Genomic DNA, 21555 nt, shown 5'->3' with positions numbered 1-21555 from the left:
GAGGTGTCAATGGGAGAGGTGTCAATGGGAGAGGTGTCAATGGGGAGAGGTGTCAATGGGAGAGGTGTCAATGGGTGAGGTGTCAATGGGAGAGGTGTCAATGGGAGAGGTGTCAATGGGGAGAAGTGTCAATGGGAGAGGTGTCAATGGGTGAGGTGTCAATTGGAGAGCTGTCACTGGGAGAGGTGTCACTGGGAGAGGTATCAATGGGAGAGGTGTCACTGGGAGAGGTGTCTCAGGGAGAGGTGTCAATGGGAGAGGTGTCAATGGGAGAGGTGTCAATGGGAGAGGTGTCAATGGGGAGAAGTGTCAATGGGAGAGGTGTCAATGGGAGAGGTGTCAATGGGAGAGGTGTCAATGGGAGAGGTGTCACTGGGAGAGATGTCAATGGGAGAGGTGTCACTGGGAGAGGTGTCAATGGGAGAGGTGTCAATGGGGAGAAGTGTCAATGGGAGAGGTGTCAATGGGAGAGGTGTCAATTGGAGAGCTGTCACTGGGAGAGGTGTCACTGGGAGAGGTATCAATGGGAGAGGTGTCACTGGGAGAGGTGTCTCAGGGAGAGGTGTCAATGGGAGAGGTGTCAATGGGAGAGGTGTCAATGGGTGAGGTGTCACAGGGAGAGGTGTCAATGGGAGAGGTGTCAATGGGAGAGGTGTCACTGGGAGAGGTGTCAATGGGAGAGGTGTCACAGGGAGAGGTGTCTCAGGGAGAGGTGTCAATTGGAGAGGTGTCAATGGGAGAGGTGTCAATGGGGAGAGGTGTCACTGGGGAGAGGTGTCAATGGGAGAGTTGTCAATGGGGAGAGATGTCACTGGGAGAGGTGTCAATGGGGAGAGGTGTCACTGGGGAGAGGTGTCAATGGGAGAGTTGTCACTGGGGAGAGGTGTCACTGGGGAGAGGTGTCACTGGGAGAGGCGTCACTGGGAGAGGTGTCACTGGGAGTGGTGTCACTGGGAGAGGTGTCAATGGGGAGAGGTGTCAATGGGGAGAGGTGTCAATGGGGAGAGGTGTCAATGGGAGAGGTGTCAATGGGAGAGGTGTCACTGGGAGAGGTGTCAATGGGGAGAGGTGTCAATGGGGAGAGGTGTCACTGGGAGAGGGGACACTGGGAGATGTGTCATTGGGAGAGGTGTCACTGGGGAGAGGTGTCACTGGGAGAGGTGTCACTGGGAGAGGTGTCACTGGGAGAGGTGTCAATGGGGAGAGGTGTCACCGGGGAGAGGTGTCAATGGGGAGAGGTGTCAATGGGGAGAGGTGTCAATGGGAGAGGTTGTCAATGGGAGAGGTGTCAATGGGGAGAGGTGTCACCGGGGAGAGGTGTCAATGGGGAGAGGTGTCAATGGGAGAGGTTGTCACTGGGAGAGGTGTCACTGGGAGAGGTGTCAATGGGAGATGTTGTCAATGGGAGAGGTGTCAATGGGGAGAGGTGACACTGGGGAGAGGTGTCACCGGGGAGAGGTGTCACTGGGAGAGGTGTCACTGGGAGAGGTGTCAATGGGAGAGGTGTCAATGGGGAGAGGTGTCACTGGGAGAGGTGTCACTGGGAGAGGTGTCACTGGGAGAGGTGTCAATGGGAGAGGTGTCACTGGGAGAGGTGTCACTGGGAGAGGTGTCAATGGGAGAGGTGTCACTGGGAGAGGGGACACTGGGAGAGGTGTCAATGGGAGAGGTGTCACTGGGAGAGGTGTCACTGGGGAGAGGTGTCACTGGGGAGAGGTGTCACTGGGAGAGGTGTCACTGGGAGAGGTGTCAATGGGAGAGGGGACACTGGGAGATGTGTCACTGGGAGAGGGGACACTGGGAGAGGTGTCACTGGGAGAGGTGTCACTGGGAGAGGTGTCAATGGGAGAGGTGTCAATGGGAGAGGGGACACTGGGAGAGGTGTCAATGGGGAGAGGTGTCACTGGGAGAGGTGTCACTGGGAGAGGTGTCACTGGGAGAGGTGTCACTGGGAGAGGTGACACTGGGAGAGGTGTCAATGGGAGAGGTGTCACTGGGAGAGGTGTCACTGGGAGAGGTGTCACTGGGAGAGGTGTCACTGGGAGAGGTTTCAATGGGAGAGTTGTCACTGGGAGAGGTGTCACTGGGAGAGGTGCCTGGGACTCTTTAAACTGCCCTTACTTTGCCTGAGTTGTGATATATTTGTAACTCTTTTCAGACAAGCCTCCAAAATGTATTGACACGTGTTGCAGTAGCATCACTCCGCCAGGATCGTTAGCTCCCATGGAAGTGACATTCCAAACCGATCTGGAGAAGAAGATCCCCATCCCGAACATCGGCTCGGTGAGTCTACACTTCAGTGTCATCTGAACAGGAGACTCGACAATCCCAACTGACAGTAATCAGGCTCTGTTCACTGGTTTAACCAAAGTAGAGCTCATTGTACTCTGTCTTTGCACCAATCCCCCTGAGAGGGAACTCTGAGAGAACACAGATGAACTGGGTTAGGATTCAGAGTGTTGCCTTTGGACAGCTGTCAAGGAGGTTCACTGTCAGCAGGACTGCAACCCATGTGATTTTGGATCAAACACTCTGCCTTTCCAGCAAGTTGCTCGGGAATGTCTATGGTGTGAACCAGACAGTAAAGTCCGATTTATAAAGTGGGGGGCAGTTTCTGCCACTTCTTTCTGTGCTCTAGTACCTTCTTCCTTTCATACTGTCACTCAGGGGGAGCATGGAGCTCCCTCTCCAATATATCCTGGTATTCCACAATAGCCCACTTGTCTGTAACTGACGTTTTGGAAAATCACAGGCTTTGCAGCTCTTCATGTCATCTCCAGAGGCTTCGCTCAAGAACATCATTAAATGAGAGGCCCTAGAGATGAGGTGATTCGTGCTTTCGAAAATAATCCTTTCACCTCCAGACACCTGGGCTTCAATCCAGCCCAGAATCATTGGAGGAAAGATTCCTCTCTTGAGTGTAAGGATCCAAAGGAATTGAGTTTGGGCAATCATGAGCGAGCACAGAACTGAACTAAATTCACAAATAAATTCTCAAAGCACCCCGAGCAGGGCTGGAAATATGCTACACTGGTGGAAGATGCGGCTAAAGAATATTTTTGGGGGACAGCTTTACTCTGTATCTAACCCGTGCTGTACCTGCCCTGGGAGTGTTTGATGGGACAGTGTAGAGGGAGCTTTACTCTGTATCTAACCCTGTACCTGCCCTGGGCGTGTTTGATGGGACAGTGTAGAGGGAGCTTTACTCTGTATCTAACCCGTGCTGTACCTGCCCTGGGAGTGTTTGATGGGACAGTGTAGAGGGAGCTTTACTCTGTATCTAACCTGTGCTGTACCTGTCCTGGGAGTGTTTGATGGGACAGTGTAGAGGGAGCTTTACTCTGTATCTAACCCGTGGTGTACCTGCCCTGGGAGTGTTTGATGGGACAGTGTAGAGGGAGCTTTACTCTGTATCTAACCCTGTACCTGCCCTGGGAGTGTTTGATGGGGCAGTGCAGAGGGAGCTTTACTCTGTATCTAACCCTGTACCTGTCCTGGGAGTGTTTGATGGGACAGTGTAGAGGGAGCTTTACTCTGTATCTAACCCATGCTGTACCTGCCCTGGGAGTGTTTGATGGGACAGTGTAGAGGGAGCTTTACTCTGTATCTAACCCTGTACCTGCCCTGGGAGTGTTTGATGGGACAGTGTAGAGGGAGCTTTACTCTGTATCTAACCCTGTACCTGCCCTGGGAGTGTTTGATGGGACAGTGTAGGGGGAGCTTTCCATCAGGGGACAAAATAATATTGTCAAATGTAAATAAGGTTAGAAATCCAGCTCTCGAGTGTCGAACCGACTGATCTCTTTCTTTTTGCCCTCAGACTCGGTTTAGCATGCGGAAGCTCTGGGCCTTTACAGGACCCGGGTTTCTGATGAGTATCGCATATCTGGACCCAGGAAACATTGAATCTGACCTTCAGTCTGGAGCTGTGGCAGGATTTAAGGTACATCCTTATGGGAAATCTTCCCACAGTGTAAATAGTTTGTACTGGCCTAAAATTCTGTGCACAATAAACTTCTATACTGAAGATCGGAGAGTGAACTCACAGCAGGATGTCTGCCAAATCGTTGCAGTCATTCGCTGAGGGCAGGTGAGGATCCCTTTAAGTATCACTGGAAATGGCCAAACAAAGGCAGACAGTACTCCAGACTGTAGATGAAAGCATGATGTGATCAGATGAAGGTCACATTGTCTCACTCTGTAGATCATATACCAACATGTTAATAAACAACAAGCAAGACAGATTTCTGCTGGACTTTCAATGTTAGAATCATGGAGATTTAAGGCACAGAACGAGGCCATTTGGCCCATTGTGTCCGCGCCGGCCGATAAAGAGCTATCCAGCCTGATCCGACTGTCCAGCACTTGGTCCGTAGCCCTGTTGGTTACGACACTTCAGGTGCACATCCAGGTACTTTTTAAAATGAGTTGAGGGTTTCTGCCTCCACCACCCTTTCGGGCAGTGAGTTCCAGACCCCCACCACCCTCTGGGTGAAAAATTTCTCCTCAGCTCCCCTCTAATCCTTCTACTTATCACTTTAAATCTATGCCCCCTGCTTACTGACCCCTCTGCTAAGGGAAGTAGGTCCTTCCTATCCTCTCTATCTAGGCCCCTCATAATTTTGTACACCTCAATTAAATCACCCCTCAGCCTCCTCTGTTCCAAAGAGAACAACCCCAGCCTATCCAATCTTTCCTCATAGCTAAAATTCTCCAGTCCTGGCAACATCCTCATAAATCTCCTCTGCACCCTCTCTAGTGCAATTACACCCTTCCTGTAATGTGGTGACCAGAACTGTATGCAGTACTCAAGCTGTGGCCTTAATAGAGTTTTATACAGTTCTAGCATAACCTCCCTGCTTTTATATTCTATGCCTCGGCTAATAAAGGAAAGTATCCCGTATGCCTTTTTAACCACCTTATCTACCTGTCCTGCTACCTTCAGGGATCTGTGGACATGCACTCCAAGGTCCCTCACTTCCTCTACACCTCTCAGTATCCTCCCATTTAATGTGTATTCCCTTGCCTAGTTTGCCCTCCCCAAATGCATTACCTCACACTTCTACAGACTGAATTCCATTTGCCACTTTTCTGCCCACCTGACCAGTCCATTGATATCTTCCTGCAGTCTACAGCTTTCCTCCTCACTATCAACCACACAGCCAATTTTTGTATCATCTGCAAACTTCTTAATCATGCCCCCTACATTTAAGTCCAAATCATTGATTATATACCACAAAAAGCAAGGGACCTAGAACTGAGCCCTGTGGAGCCCCACTGGAAACAGCCTTCCAGTCACAAAAACACCCGTCGACCATTGTCCTTTGCTTCCTGCCACTGAGCCAATTCTGGATCCAACTTGCCACTCTCCCTTGGATCCCATGGGCTTTTACTTTTCTGACCAGTTTGCGATGTGGGACCTTGTCAAAAGCCTTGCTAAAATCCATGTAGACCACATCAAAAATGCTGGCCTCATCGACCCTCCTTGTTACCGCCTCAAAAAATTCAATCAAGTTAGTTAAACACAATCTTCCCTTAACAAATCCGTGCTGACTGTCCTTGATTAATCCGTGCCTTTCTAAGTGACGGTTTATCCTGTCCCTCAGAATTTTTTCCAATAATTTGCCCACCACCGAGGTTAGGCTGACTGGCCTGTAATTACTCGGTCTATCCCTTTCTCCTTTTTTAAACAACGGTACAATGTTAGCAGTCCTCCAATCCTCCAGCACCACGCCTGTAGCCAGAGAGGATTTGAAAATGATGGTCAGAGCCTCTGCTATTTCCTCCCTTCTCTTCACAGTCTGGGATACATTTCATCCGTGCCTGGCGATTTATCTACTTTCAGAGATACTAGCCCCTTAATACTTCCTCTCTCACTATGTTTATCCCATCCAATATGTCACACTCCTCCTCCTTAACTACAAAGTCTGTATCGTCCCCCTCTTTTGTGATGATGGGCGCAAAGTATTCATTAAGAACCATACCCACATCTTCTGCCTTTTTGGTCTCTAAAAGACCCTACTCTTTCCTTAGTTATCCTCTTGCTCTTTATGTATTTATAAAACATCTTTGGGTTTTCCTTAATTTTACTTGCCAGTATTTTTTCATGCCCTCTCTTTGCTTTCCTAATTTTCACCCCTCCACTTTCTATACTCCTCTCGGCTTTCTGCCGTATTGTGCTCTCGGTATCTGTTCTGCTTGAGAGTGAATACCTGAGGCAGTGGGGCTGAAATTGCTCAGCCGTTCTAGTGCTCTCCCACCACAACTCCAGCAGGAGCACAGCAGAAACACCCAGTCTACATTGGGAGTTCTGGCTGGCGACGGGAGGGGCAACACACCTCCCCCCACCCCTTCCTGGGCAGCCAGCCACCACTAGCATTTCCAGGGTCATCAGCAGGGTGATGCCACACCTACAGGCCCTGACCCCTGACCCAGTGAGCTTCAGTGGGGTCAGAGGCAGAGTTGAGTGGCAGGCACAATCCCAGAGTAACTGCCGGGATCACTGGGAAAATCCTGATTTTCCAGCCCAGTTGGCGGAGAGTTTAAGGAATCTAACATCTCACTGCTCAAGCTCAACAAAGCAGAACTAAAGCCACTGGCAAGAGAAAGGCTCAGTGTCAGAATCTGTAAGATGGGCAAGATGTACACGGCACTGAGTTTCTAGTAGTTGCAAATGGATGTCGACCTGTTCTAGGGACTGTAGTCATTCAACATGACAGTGAGACAAGAACATTATGGTGAAGGGTTCATCAAAACTAACAAAACAAGGTGCCATGGCCTCGTACCCAGGTAGTACCAGGGGCTGGGTGGCTGGAAGGCTCTGGGCACAGCTGCCAGCTGGAAAACTACTTCTAGCTGTGGAAAAAAACTTGTCAGGAAGCATCTTAATGAGTTTGTTGATTGGGCAGTCCTGACTGCCCGGGTCTCTTCAATGGTGGGGCAATGAAAGGAATAATGAATTGTATCTGTGTATTAATCCAAAGCCCTCCAACACAATCACTACCCACTTCGAACCAATGGTGATGCTCTACCTGAAGTAGTGAAAGCAAACCCATTGTTTGCTGTAGATGCAAAGAGGTTGTAAGAGATGAATGATCAGGCCCTCTCACTGCATCTTCAAATACCATTTGAAAACATATAGATTGCTGTGCAAACCTTTCAGAGTCTCTCCAATCCCTGGGGAATTTCAGAGGAGACTTCATGAGGCATTTGAAAATCTGGAAATGCTCAGTGCAAAAATAACCACACATCAACGTTCAATTAAACGACAAGATCAACCTAGCTTTAAGAAACACCCCAAAGCAGGCCAAGCCCATTCCCCTGCCGGGAACCCATTCTACATGGGTGAATAGTGTACTGGGGGCACAACCTTCTCCGGACTCATGACATTCAGTGAGGGACTGCATTAGCATAATCTACAGAAGATAATGGGGGATTTTCTGGCTGGGAGCAAAGCTCATCTCTTGATGTCAAAATCACCTGTAGGAAAATCGAACGCTTCATGAACAGGCACCTGAGGTGAAGGGTCAGAATTCCTGACCCATACTGTTTTTTAAATCATTGCATGTGGGCAATACTGGCAGTACCACATTTATTGCCCATCCCTAGTTGTCCTGAGAAGGTGGTGGAGGTTTCAAAGGAGGAAGTTGCTGTCGAAATAACCTTGGAGAGTTGCTGCAGTACATCCTGTACATTGTGCATGATGCAGCCACGGTGCACTAGTGGCAGAGGGGGTGGATATTGAGTCCAGTGTCAGGGGCACCGATCAAATGAACTGCTCTGCCTGGATGGTATTGAGTTTCCTGAGTGTTGTTGGGCTGCACCATCCAGGGGAGTGGTGAATATTCCATCACACTCCTGACTTTGAAGCTTGTAGATGGTGGAGAGTTTTTGGGGAGTCAGGAGGTGAGCCACTCGTTACAGAATACCCAGAGCTGACCTGCTCTGGTAGCCACACTATTGCTGTGGCTGGTCCAATTCAGCTTCTGGCGCACTTAGAGAAGCCTGGCCCATGGGACCGTGTATCAGGAAGTGGAGAGAGCTCCCACGATTTCCCGAATGCTCCTACATCAGGAACATGCATTGGGGAAATCGTCCCTTGGTTCTTTTAGATCGTGCTTACACTTTCTCTGCAAGTAACAAATGTGGGAAATCTCCCGTTTACAATGTGGTGAACACATAGTGACCAGAGGAAATCCCCTACCATGAAATTCACCGAGGGTAGTAAAGGCCAGGTATTTCCAACAGGGAGAAAACAGACAAAACAATGGGTGAAACAGCCAACCCAGCTTCAAAAAATCACCTCCTGAGGTTGGCTGCACCAGAAGCAAGTGGAGATAATTTGTGGACATCGCAGGCACCTCAAGAGTTAATGTGCAGTGCTGTTGAATGACAAGAGTGAGATCAAAAATAAAGATCAAAGGGATCCATATTTAGGCTCTGTAGGGTTTTTATAGAAGTTTGTGTGACAGTATTGGACTGAATTTGTCTTGCTTTTTATCCCCACTTTTTTTTCAGATCCTCTGGGTCTTGCTGTTGGCCACCATCCTCGGCCTCATGTTACAGAGACTGTCGGCCCGGTTAGGAGTTGTAAGTGGCATGCAACTAGCTGAGGTCTGTCGCAGGCAGTATCCCAAGGTATGTATCAGAGGTCCAACCTTCCCCAGCAAAAAATGTTGTAAACGTTGACTAAAGGAGCTTGGGACCAATTTTTCTGACCTTTACCTCTGAAGAATATCCATTCCCAAGGGGGCGGGGACGTCAGGAGAAAGGAGACTCATTTTGCCGACCTCCGCCACCTTTATGTTTTCCTAAGGCTTCTCCGAGGGGCAAAGCAGGGCCTTGTGCCTGCACTTTTATCTTGTTCGAATCCTCTATCCCCCAACCCTTTGCCCCTGCAGGGCTGGCTGCTTTGGGACAAGGGCTACCCCCTGCACACTTGACTCGTGACCCCTTTCAGGAACCCATGCTGAGTAGCCAAACTGTGCTATAATCAGATCCAAGGGTCAACTAGAGTTCTTATCGAGCAGACCATTGGCGTCCTCAAGCAACAATGCTGCTGCCTGGACAGTCCTGGTGACTTCCTGCAATGCAGCTCAGAGAGAGTGTCCCATATAATTGCAGTTTGCTGCATAGCTTTGCTCTGCAATGGAGACAACACATGGAGCCACCATTGGACAAGGACCTTCAGCATGATGAGGGAGAGGACATTGATGTAGAGGATGGAGAGGAAGCAGTTGACTGCAGCCAGAGCTCTTCAGCAGAAACTCATTGAAGAGGACTTCAGCTGAACAATCCCTGCTCCCCGATATCAAGTCACGTCCAACATCTCTCCCAGTCGCAGTCCTTCCACCCTCCAATAAACTGCATCTGCCCAAAGCCCAACATTGATCTTCCTGTCAACTAACATTGCAGGGTGTTGCTTCTCTCTTTCAACAACAAAGTAAGCATCACCCCTTTAAGCTGCAGCAGGCCTTTAAGGACTTGCAGCAGTGCCTGACTTCCTCCTTTCAAATCAATGAGTTCCCTGTGGGGAGCACGTTTCTCACTTGTAGCTCACCTCCACAATACAAATGAAGAGCGACCCAGAAACTGGGACAGGTCTCCTGCCGACTCCAACACTGGCTGTCACTCTCACACTGCCCACCTCCCGCTGGGAGACATTTTGCAAAGTTGTGCAGCATTCAAGGGATCAAGTTAATGTACAGAACCCTGGTCAGACCCACCTTGAGCACTGTGTCCAGTTCTGGTCAGACCCACCTTGAGCACTGTGTCCAGTTCTGGTCAGACCCACCTTGAGCACTGTGTCCAGTTCTGGTCAGACCCACCTTGAGCACTGTGTCCAGTTCTGGTTAGACCCACCTTGAGTACTGTGTCCAGTTCCAGTCAGACCCACCTTGAGCACTGTGTCCAGTTCTGGTCAGACCCACCTTGAGCACTGTGTCCAGTTCTGGTCAGACCCACCTTGAGTACTGTGTCCAGTTCTGGTCAGACCCACCTTGAGCACTGTGTCCAGTTCTGGTCAGACCCACCTTGAGTACTGTGTCCAGTTCTGGTCAGACTCACCTTGAGTATTGTGTCCAGTTCTGGTCAGACTCATCTTGAGTATTGTGTCCAGTTCTGGTCAGACTCATCTTGAGCACTGTGTCCAGTTCTGGTCAGACCCACCTTGAGCACTGTGTCCAGTTCTGGTCAGACCCACCTTGAGCACTGTGTCCAGTTCTGGTCAGACTCATCTTGAGCACTGTGTCCAGTTCTGGTCAGACCCACCTTGAGTATTGTGTCCAGTTCTGGTCAGACTCATCTTGAGCACTGTGTCCAGTTCTGGTCAGACCCACCTTGAGCACTGTGTCCAGTTCTGGTCAGACCCACCTTGAGCACTGTGACCAGTTCTGGTCAGACTCATCTTGAGCACTGTGTCCAGTTCTGGTCAGACCCACCTTGAGCACTGTGTCCAGTTCTGGTCAGACCCACCTTGAGCACTGTGACCAGTTCTGGTCAGACTCATCTTGAGCACTGTGTCCAGTTCTGGTCAGACCCACCTTGAGCACTGTGTCCAGTTCTGGTCAGACCCACCTTGAGCACTGTGACCAGTTCTGGTCAGACTCATCTTGAGCACTGTGTCCAGTTCTGGTCAGACCCACTTTGAGTACTGTGTCCAGTTCTGGTCAGACCCACCTTGAGCACTGTGTCCAGTTCTGGTCAGACTCATCTTGAGCACTGTGTCCAGTTCTGGTCAGACCCACTTTGAGTACTGTGTCCAGTTCTGGTCAGACCCACCTTGAGTCCTGTGTCCAGTTCTGGTCACTGAGACAAAGGGAATGGAAAAGATAAATCTTGTAATATTACATGAAATTAAATTGTGAGAGTAGCACACGGGGTCACAGGGTCAAACTAGTCAATGATAAATTTAGGACTGATATCAGGAGGTTTCTGTACGCACAGAGAGTGATCAACACATGGAATGAACTCCTGCATAGAGCAGAGGAGGTAAAAACCCTGTAATCGTTCAAACAATCGGACGTTACAATGGGGGAAGGGGTGTTAGGAACCTTTTGAATGGATATATTAAGATGGGCCAAATGGGCTTCCTCATCTGTAATTATCTTGTGATATGTGAAAATGACATCACTGTAATTTCCTCGAGAATTTCACTCACCTATTTCAGATTATCCACCAGATCAGCTGACAGTGGCCATTTCCCACTTTGTTCACCACTAACACTGCTGTCTTCTGAATGTTGCAGTTCCCTCGGATTGCTCTGTGGCTGATGGTGGAGCTGGCAATCATCGGCTCCGACATGCAGGAAGTGATTGGATCGGCTATAGCTATTAATCTGCTGTCTGTTGGAAGGTAGAGTACAATCCCACTGAGTTCCCTCGGACGGTGTTTCATTACTGATTGCCACATTCAGGTTGTCTGACTTGAGCATTCCCTTTTCCTACACTCATTGATTCAAAGGGTCTCCTGCTCATTCACCATAACTTCGGCAAAAGAGTCATGGAAATCCTGGAAAAACTGAATTGCAGCATTGGGTTTCAGCAGCTAATCCACCGGAGTTACAGTGAATGAGCAGGATAACCCCAACGGAAATATACGCCATCATCTCCCCCGACAAAACTCTCCTCCAGTAATACAGTCTCCCAATAATAGTCTCCCAGTAATACAATCTCCCAGTATTACACCCTCCCACAGTAATACAATCTCCCAGTAATACAATCTCCCAGTATTACACCCTCCAACAGTAATACAATCTCCCAGTAATACAATCTCCCAGTATTACACCCTCCAACAGCAATACAATCTCCCAGTAATACAGTCTCCAGTAATACACCCTCCCAATAAAACAGTCTCCCAGTAATACACCCTCCCACAGTAATACAATCTCCCAGTAATACAATCTCCCAATAATAGAGTCTCGCAGTAATATACCCTCCCACAGTAATACAATCTCCCAGTAATACAATCTCCCAATAATAGAGTCTCCCAGTAATATACCCTCCCACAGTAATACAATCTCCCAGTAATACAATCTCCCAATAATAGAGTCTCCCAGTAATACACCCTCCCACAGTAATACAATCTCCCAGTAATACAATCTCCCAATAATAGAGTCTCCCAGTAATACACCCTCCCACAGTAATACAATCTCCCAGTAATACAATCTCCCAATAATAGAGTCTCGCAGTAATATACCCTCCCACAGTAATACAATCTCCCAGTAATACAATCTCCCAATAATAGAGTCTCCCAGTAATACACCCTCCCACAGTAATACAATCTCCCAGTAATACAATCTCCCAGTAATACAATCTCCCAATAATAGAGTCTCCCAGTAATACAATCTCCCAGTAATACACCCTCCCACAGTAATACAATCTCCCAGTAATACAATCTCCCAGTAATACAGTCTCCTGGTAATACACCCTCCCACAGTAATATAATCTCACAAGTAATACAGTCTCCCCAGTAATACAGTCTCCCCGTAATACAGTCTCCCTGTAATACAGTGTCCCAGTAATACAGTCTCCCAGTAATACACCCTCCCACAGTAATACAATCTCCCAAGTAATAGTCTCCCCAGTGATACAGTCTCCCAGTGATACAGTCTCCCAGTAATACAACCTCCCAGTAATACAGTCTCCCAGTGATACAGTCTCCCAGTGATACAGTCTCCCAGTAATACAACCTCCCAGTAATACAATCTCCCAGTAATAGTCTCCCTCAGAAATAGACTCTCCCATAATAATAGTCTCCCCAGTAATTCACCCTTTCACAGTAATACGCTCGACCCAGCAATAAACTCTCCACAGTAATAAACATTCCCAGAGTAATAGTCTCCCCAGTAATAGACTCTGCCCAGTAATAGAACATCCTTCAGTAATACAGTTTTCCCCAGAACTATACTTTCTCCAGTAATAGACCCAACCCAGCAACAGACATTGCCCTAGTAAGACAGTTTCCCCCATTAACAGACCCTCCCCCAGTAATAGACCCTTCCCCAGTATTACAGTATGCCTCAGTAAGAGACTCTCCTATAATCGACTCTTCCTCAGTAATAAACCCTTCCCTAATAATACAATTTCCTATAGTAATAGACCCTCTCACAGTATTAGATTCTCTCACAGTAATAGACCCTCCCCCAGGAATAGACCCTTCCCCAGTAATAGACCCTCCCTGTGTAATACAGTCTCCCTCAGTAAGAGACTCTCCACAGTCATCGACTCTCACCCATTAATAGACCCATCCCGCGAAATACAGTCTCCCCAGTGATAGACCCGAGTAATTAACTCCCCGGGTAATACAGTTTCTCTCAGTAAGAGACTTTCCTCAGTAGTTGACTCTCCGCCAGTAATAGGCTGTCCACCCGTAATAGACTCTCCCCAGTAATAGACCATCCCACAGTAATAGACTCTCCCCTAGTAATACAGTTTACCCTAGTAATCGACTCTCCCCCAGTAATTGACTCTCCCCAGTAATCGACTCTCCCCCAGTAATAGACTCACCTCCAGTAATAGATTCTCCGCCAAAACTAGACTCTCCGCCAAAACTAGACTCTCCCCCAAAACTAGACTCTCCCCCAGTACTAGACTCTCCCCCAGTAATTGACTCTCCCCCAGTAATCGATTCTCACCCAGCACTAGACTCTCCCCAGTAATAGACTCTCCCCCAATACTAGACTCTCCCCCAGTAATCGACTCTCCCCCAGTAATAGACTCTCCCCCAATACTGGACTCTCCCATAGTAATAGACTCTCCCCCAATACTAGACTCTCCCTCAGTAATAGACTCTCCCCCAATACTAGACTCTCCCCCAGTACTCGACTCTCCCCCAGTAATCGACTCTCCCCCAGTAATCGATTCCCACCCAGCACTAGACTCTCCCCAGTAATAGACTCTCCCCCAATACTAGACTCTCCCCCAGTAATCGACTCTCCCCCAGTAATAGACTCTCCCCCAATACTGGACTCTCCCACAGTAATAGACTCTCCCCCAATACTAGACTCTCCCTCAGTAATAGACTCTCCCCCAATACTAGACTCTCCCCCAATACTAGACTCTCACCCAGTAATCGACTCTCCCCCAGTAATAGACTCTCCCCCAATACTGGACTCTCCCACAGTAATAGACTCTCCCCCAATACCAGACCCTCCCCCAGTAATAGATCCTCCCCCAATACTAGACTCTCACTCAGTAATAGACTCTCCCCCAAAACTAGACTCTCCCCCAGTACTAGACTCTCCCCCAGTAATCGACTCTCCTCCAGTAATCGGCTCTCCCCCAGTAATCGACTCTCCCCCAGTAATCGATTCTCACCCAGCACTAGACTCTCCCCCAGTAATAGACTCTCCCCCAATACTAGACTCTCCCCCAGTAATTGACTCTCCCCCAGTAATAGACTCTCCCCCAATACTGGACTCTCCCACAGTAATAGACTCTCCCCCAATACTAGACTCTCCCACAGTAATAGACTCTCCCCAATACTAGACCCTCCCCCAGTAATAGACTCTCCCCCAATACTGGACTCTCCCACAGTAATAGACTCTCCCCAATACTAGACCCTCCCCCAGTAATAGACTCTCCCCCAATACTGGACTCTCCCACAGTAATAGACTCTCCCCAATACTAGACCCTCCCCCAGTAATAGACTCTCCCCCAATACTGGACTCTCCCACAGTAATAGACTCTCCCCCAATACTAGACTCTCCCCCAGTCATAGACTCTCCCCCAATACTAGACTCTCACTCAGTAATAGACTCTCCCCCAATACTAGACTCTCCCTCAGTAATAGACTCTCCCCCAATACTAGACTCTCCCCAATCATAGACTCTCCCCCAGTAATCGACTCTCCCCCAGTAATCGACTCTCCCCCAGTACTAGACTCTCCCCCAGTGTTAGACACTCCCCCAGTAATAGAATCTCCCCCAGTAATCGACTCTCCCTCAGTACTAGAACCTCCCCCAGTAATCGACTCTCCCCCAGTACTAGACGCTCTCCCAGTAATGGGCTCTCCCCCAGTAATAGACTCTCCCCCAGTAATCGACTCTCCCCCAGTCATAAACCGTCCCCAGTAATAAACTCTCCCCCAATACTAGATTCTCCCCCAGTAATCGACACTCCCCCAGTAATAGACTCTCCCCCAACACGAGATTCTCCCTCAGTAATTGACTCTCCCCCAGTATTGACTCTCCCCCAGTAATCGATTCTCCCCCAGTACTAGACTCTCCCCCAGTAATCGATTCTCCCCCAGTACTAGACTCTCCCCCAGTAATCGACTATCCCCCAGTAATCGACTCTCCCCCACTATTCGACTCCCCCCCAGTAATAGACTCACCTCCAGTAATAGATTCTCCCCCAAAACTAGACCCTCCCCCAAAACTAGACTCTCCCTCAGTAATAGATTCTCCCCCAGTATTGGACTCTCCCTCAGTAATAGACTCTCGCCCAGTAATAGACTCTCCCCCAATACTAGACTCTCCCCCAGTACTAGACTCTCCCCCAGTAATAGACTCTCCCCCAATACTAGACTCTCCCCCAGTACTAGACTCTCCCCCAGTAATAGATTCTCCTCCCGTAATCGACTCCCCCCCCCCACAGTGATCGACCCTCTCCAGTAATAGACTCTCCTCCAGTAATAGACTCTCCTCCAGTAATAGACTCTTCCGCCAGTAATACTGTATCTCCTAGTAATAGACTCTCCCCCAGTAATAGACTCTCCTCCAGTAATAGACTCTCCCCCAGTAATACAGTTTCCTCCAGTAATAGACCCTCCTCCAGTAATAGACTCTCCCCCAGTAATAGACTCTCCCCCAGTAATAGACTCTTCCCCCATTAATACAGATTCCTCCAGTAATAGACTCTCTCCCAGTAATAGACTCTTCCGCCAGTAATACAGTTTCCTTCAGTAATAGACTCTCCCCCAGTAATAGACTCTCCCCCAGTAATAGACTATCCCCCAGTACTATAATCTTCCCCCAGTAATACAGATTCCTCCAGTAATACAGATTCCTCCAGTGATAGACTCTCCTCCAGCAATAGACTCTCCCCCAGTAATAGACTCTCCTCCAGTAATATAGATTCCTCCAGTAACAGACTCTCCCCCAGCAATAGACTCTCCCCCAGTAATAGACTCTCCTCCAGTAATATAGATTCCTCCAGTAACAGACTCTCCCCCAGTAATAGATTCTCCTCCAGTGATAGACTCTCCCCCAGTAATACAGTTTCCTCCAGTAATAGACTCTCCTCCAGTAATAGACACTCCCCCAGTAATACAGTTTCCTCCAGTAATAGACTCTCCTCCAGTAATACAGTTTCCTCCAGTAATAGACTCTCCTCCAGTAATAGACTTTCCTCCAGTAATAGACTCTCCCCCAGTAATACAGTTTCCTCCAGTAATAGACTCTCCTCCAGTAATAGACACTCCCCCAGTAATAGACTCTCCCCCAGTAATACAGTTTCCTCCAGTAATACAGTTTCCTCCAGTAATACAGTTTCCTCCAGTAATAGACTCTCTTCCAGTAATACAGTTTCCTCCAGTAATAGACTCTCATCCAGTAATAGACTCTCCTCCAGTAATACAGTTTCCCCCAGTAATTGACTCTCCCCCAGTATTGACTCTCCCCCAGTAATCGATTCTCCCCCAGTACTAGACTCTCCCCCAGTAATCGATTCTCCCCCAGTACTAGACTCTCCCCCAGTAATCGACTATCCCCCAGTAATCGACTCTCCCCCACGATTCGACTCCCCCCCAGTAATAGACTCACCTCCAGTAATAGATTCTCCCCCAAAACTAGACCCTCCCCCAAAACTAGACTCTCCCTCAGTAATAGATTCTCCCCCAGTATTGGACTCTCCCTCAGTAATAGACTCTCCCCCAGTAATAGACTCTCCCCCAATACTAGACTCTCCCCCAGTACTAGACTCTCCCCCAGTAATAGATTCTCCTCCCGTAATCGACTCCCCCCCCCACAGTGATAGACCCTCTCCAGTAATAGACTCTCCTCCAGTAATAGACTCTCCTCCAGTAATAGACTCTTCCGCCAGTAATACTGTATCTCCTAGTAATAGACTCCCCCCCCCCAGTAATAGACTCTCCCCCAGTAATAGACTCTCCTCCAGTAATAGACTCTCCCCCAGTAATAGACTCTCTCCCAGTAATAGACCCTTCCGCCAGTAATACAGTTTCCTTCAGTAATAGACTCTCCCCCAGTAATAGACTCTCCCCCAGTAATAGACTATCCCCCAGTACTATACTCTTCCCCCAGTAATACAGATTCCTCCAGTAATACAGATTCCTCCAGTAATAGAATCTCCTCCAGTAATAGCCTCTTCTCCAGTAATAGACTCTCCTCCAGTAATATAGATTCCTCCAGTAATAGACTCTCCTCCAGTAATAGACTCTCCCCCAGTGATAGACTCTCCCCCAGTAATAGACTCTCCCCCAGTGATAGACTCTCCTCCAGCAATAGACTCTCCCCCAGTAATAGACTCAGCTCCAGTAATAGACTCAGCTCCAGTAATACAGTTTCCTCCAGTAACAGACTCTCCCCCAGTAATAGATTCTCCTCCAGTAATAGGCTCTCCCCCAGTAATAGACTCTACTCCAGTAATAGACTCTCCTCCAGTAATACAGATTCCTCCAGTAATAGACTCTCCTCCAGTAATAAACTCTCCTCCAGTAATACAGATTCCTCCAGTAATACAGATTCCTCCAGTAATAGGCTCTCCCCCAGTAATAGACTCTCCTCCAGTAATACAGATTCCTCCAGTAATACAGTTTCCTCCAGTAATAGACTCTCCCCCAGTAATAAACTCTCCTCCAGTAATACAGATTCCTCCAGTAATAGACTATCCCCCAGTACTATACTCTTCCCCCAGTAATACAGATTCCTCCAGTAATACAGATTCCTCCAGTAATAGAATCTCCTCCAGTAATAGCCTCTTCTCCAGTCATAGACTCTCCTCCAGTAATATAGATTCCTCCAGTAATAGACTCTCCTCCAGTAATAGACTCTCCCCCAGTGATAGACTCTCCCCCAGTAATAGACTCTCCCCCAGTGATAGACTCTCCTCCAGCAATAGACTCTCCCCCAGTAATAGACTCAGCTCCAGTAATAGACTCAGCTCCAGTAATACAGTTTCCTCCAGTAACAGACTCTCCCCCAGTAATAGATTCTCCTCCAGTAATAGGCTCTCCCCCAGTAATAGGCTCTCCCCCAGTAATACAGTTTCCTCCAGTAATAGACTCTCCCCCAGTAATAGACTCTACTCCAGTAATAGACTCTCCTCCAGTAATACAGATTCCTCCAGTAATAGACTCTCCTCCAGTAATAAACTCTCCTCCAGTAATACAGATTCCTCCAGTAATACAGATTCCTCCAGTAATAGGCTCTCCCCCAGTAATAGACTCTCCTCCAGTAATACAGATTCCTCCAGTAATACAGTTTCCTCCAGTAATAGACTCTCCCCCAGTAATAAACTCTCCTCCAGTAATACAGATTCCTCCAGTAATAGACTCTCCTCCAGTAATAAACTCTCCTCCAGTAATACAGATTCCTCCAGTAATAGACTCTCCTCCAGTAATAAACTCTCCTCCAGTAATACAGATTCCTCCAGTAATAGACTCTCCTACAAGACATTGAAGGATAAATGAGTTAGTCTAACGTGAGTTATGAGCAAACTCTTAGGCCCTCAAATTCCAGGGTTCCTGCTCCACTGCTGAGATTGCAGTAGAGTGCGACCGTCCATGCTCATCAATGTGGACACCATCCCAAATGACCCAGCCCAAATCAGGGAAAGGCTGAAGAAATAAGGGATGGAATTTTTCTTCCACTCTTAAGGGAGTAAACTGGCGTGTTCTTAAAGGTATCTTGATTATCTTTCTCTTGGGCAGCCTTGGGGCCTTTATTAGGTACACAATAGAATTCACGCTAGTTCTCAACTGACGTGAATTTCAATGGGCCTAGGGAGAGTGTAATGGGCAGAATTCCTGGGACAACCCAGGAACTCCCCCAGACACGACTCTAAAGCAGTCCTGGGATGTATGGTGCTGGGGGAGGTCTCACCTACTGCCCCCAACCAGTATTGGGTTAGGGTTAGGGTTAGGGTTAGGGTTACACAGGATAGAAAGTCAGCGTATCTGGGTTCTGGCCCAAATTGTTCCCCTCCCCCCAGAGATCTGCCCGCTCTACAGCTTCCCTGGCGCCTGTAATCTCAGGCCCTTAGAATCCATAGGGTCGATTTTAACTTGGGCTGTACTTACCATCCCCTTCCCACTCTAATCCTGTCCACCTCCATTTTTCACTGGACAGCCAAATCAGGCGGGAGCTTCATTATTGTATTCAAGTTGGGGTCCTATAATGTGCAGAAGACCCCGACGAAATTTAAAGGGACAAATGGATGGAGCTTGCAATGTGCACTTAACTGGATAATCTTAGTTGTGCCAGGGTGGTGACCCAGAAAAGGGCCAAGAAGAAAAGTATCATTTTTGTGGGGCCAGGAGTGTCCCTCTGGGCACCACGAGTACACTGTAGGCCACTGTGAGCAGAGCACAGTCTGAGAAGGCTGAAATGTTTCTCTAATTCTCTAACAAGAGATTAGTGTGCAAAATTAAAGCACATGGGATTGGGGGGAATATACTGGCATGGATTGAGAATTGGTTGACAGACAGGAAACAGAGAGTAGGAATAAACGGGTCTTTTTCCGGGTGGCAGACTGTGACTCTTGGGGTACCGCAGGGATCAGTGCTTGGGCCCCAGCTATTCACAATATATATCAATGATTTGGATGAGGGAACTGAATGCAATATTTTCAAGTTTGCAGACGACACAAAGCTGGGGTGGAATGTGAGCTGTGAGGAGGATGCAAAGAGGCTCCAATGTGATTTAGACAAGTTGGGTGAGTGGGCAAGAACATGGCAGATGCAGTATAATGTGGATAAATGTGAGGTTATCCACTTTGGTTGTAAAAACAGAAAGACAGAGTATTATCTGAATGGTGATAGATTGGGAAAAGGGGAGGTGCAACGAGACCTGGGTGTCCTTGTACACCAGTCACTGAAAGCAAGCATTCAGGTGCAGCAAGCAGTTCGGAAGGTGAATGGTATGTTGGCCTTCATTGCAAGAGGATTTGAGTACAGGAGCAGGGATGTCTTACTGCAGTTGTACAGGGCCTTGGTGAGACCACATCTGGAGTATTGTGTGCAGTTTTGGTCTCCTTATCTGAGGAAGGATGTCCTTGCCATGGAGGGAGTGCAACGAAGGTTTACCAGACTGATTCCTGGGATGGCAGGACTGACATGAGGAGAGATTGGGTCGACTTGGCCTATATTCACTAGAGTTTAGAAGAATGAGAGGTGATCTCATCGAAACATATAAAATTCTAACAGGACTAGACAGACTAGATGCAGGGAGGATGTTCCCGATGGCTGGGGAGTCCAGAACCAGGGGTCACAGTCTCAGGATACGGGGTATGCCATTCAGAACTGAGATGAGGAGAAATTTCTTCACTCAGAGGGTGGTGAACCTGTGGAATTCTCTACCACAGAAGGCTGTGGAGGCCAAGTCATTAGATGTATTCAGGAAGGAGATAGATAAGTTTCTTTGTGCTAAAGGGATCAAGGGATATGGGGAAAAAGCGGGAACAGGATACTGAGTTAGACGATCAGCCATGATCATTTTGAATGGCAGAGCAGGCCCGAAGGGCCGAATGGCCGACTCTTGCTCCTATTTATCTATGTTTCTAATTGCCTGCTCTCTGTTGTTTAGGATTCCCCTGTGGGGCGGAGTATTAATAACTATTGTGGACACGTTTTTCTTCCTCTTCTTGGATAAATATGGTAAGTCTGACGTAATTTGAAAGATTTTGCTACCAAGTCCTTTCCCCATTCAGCTGAAACGCTTCCTGGATAATATTTCCACAGAAGTGTTGATAGTTAAATAATTATTGGCTATTTTTATCCATCCAGCGTCCCCCCATTTGTCCTGAAGGTGATGAGTCTTGCTGCGTACAGGTTCTATGACCAACCAACCTCTCACCCAAATGGCCATTCGCATGTGATCCTGGATGTGAGGACTGGATTATCCAATCCAACAGGAATCCCCCCTCCCCCAACCTTCCAGTATCAGGCTCATTTGCATGTTGGTGGCAGGCTCCCGCTGGTGATCTCGCTAATGGCTGTGGTTGCTGCCTCAGTATAGTGTGGTCAACAACTCTACAATCCATTATACCAGACAGGGTGGCCCTTCAAATTGGAGACAACTCTCCGCTGCCTTAGCAACGCTGGCCACCAGAGGGCGCTCCTGACGCTCAACATTGCTAAGGCATTAATAACATGGCATCCGTCTGATGACATCATCAACCTCTAATTTAAATATGACTAAAAATGGGCAGATGTTTCAGATTTTCTGGTTTTGCACTAGATATTCTCTCGGGATCTTGCAGTCACCCTACCAGTCTATGTCTCAGAAAGAGAGAGGGGAAGAGAAAGACGGAGAAAGAGAGAGAGAGACGAAGAGAAAGAGAGAGAGAGTGGGTTGAAGGAGTGACAGAGAAAGAG

General features: G+C 48.1%; 1 protein-coding gene across 4 annotated transcripts in view; it reads left to right on the top strand.

Moving 5' to 3' along the window:
- The window catches only part of LOC137307324 (natural resistance-associated macrophage protein 2-like), a 218548-nt gene that overhangs the window by 105953 nt on the left and 91040 nt on the right, over positions 1–21555 (top strand). For all 4 annotated transcript variants that reach the window (XM_067976801.1, XM_067976800.1, XM_067976799.1 and 1 more), the window contains 5 exons: positions 2159–2283; positions 3821–3943; positions 8518–8637; positions 11246–11352; positions 20765–20835. In XM_067976801.1, coding sequence (XP_067832902.1) covers positions 2159–2283; positions 3821–3943; positions 8518–8637; positions 11246–11352; positions 20765–20835 — 546 coding nt within the window. The remainder of the gene's footprint in view (positions 1–2158; positions 2284–3820; positions 3944–8517; positions 8638–11245; positions 11353–20764; positions 20836–21555) is intronic.

Source organism: Heptranchias perlo, chromosome X (assembly GCF_035084215.1).
Source record: "Heptranchias perlo isolate sHepPer1 chromosome X, sHepPer1.hap1, whole genome shotgun sequence".
Taxonomy (NCBI): Eukaryota; Metazoa; Chordata; class Chondrichthyes; order Hexanchiformes; family Hexanchidae; genus Heptranchias; species Heptranchias perlo.
The sequence above is the reverse complement of the archived record's forward strand: the minus strand, read 5'-3'. Positions and strand labels throughout refer to the sequence as shown.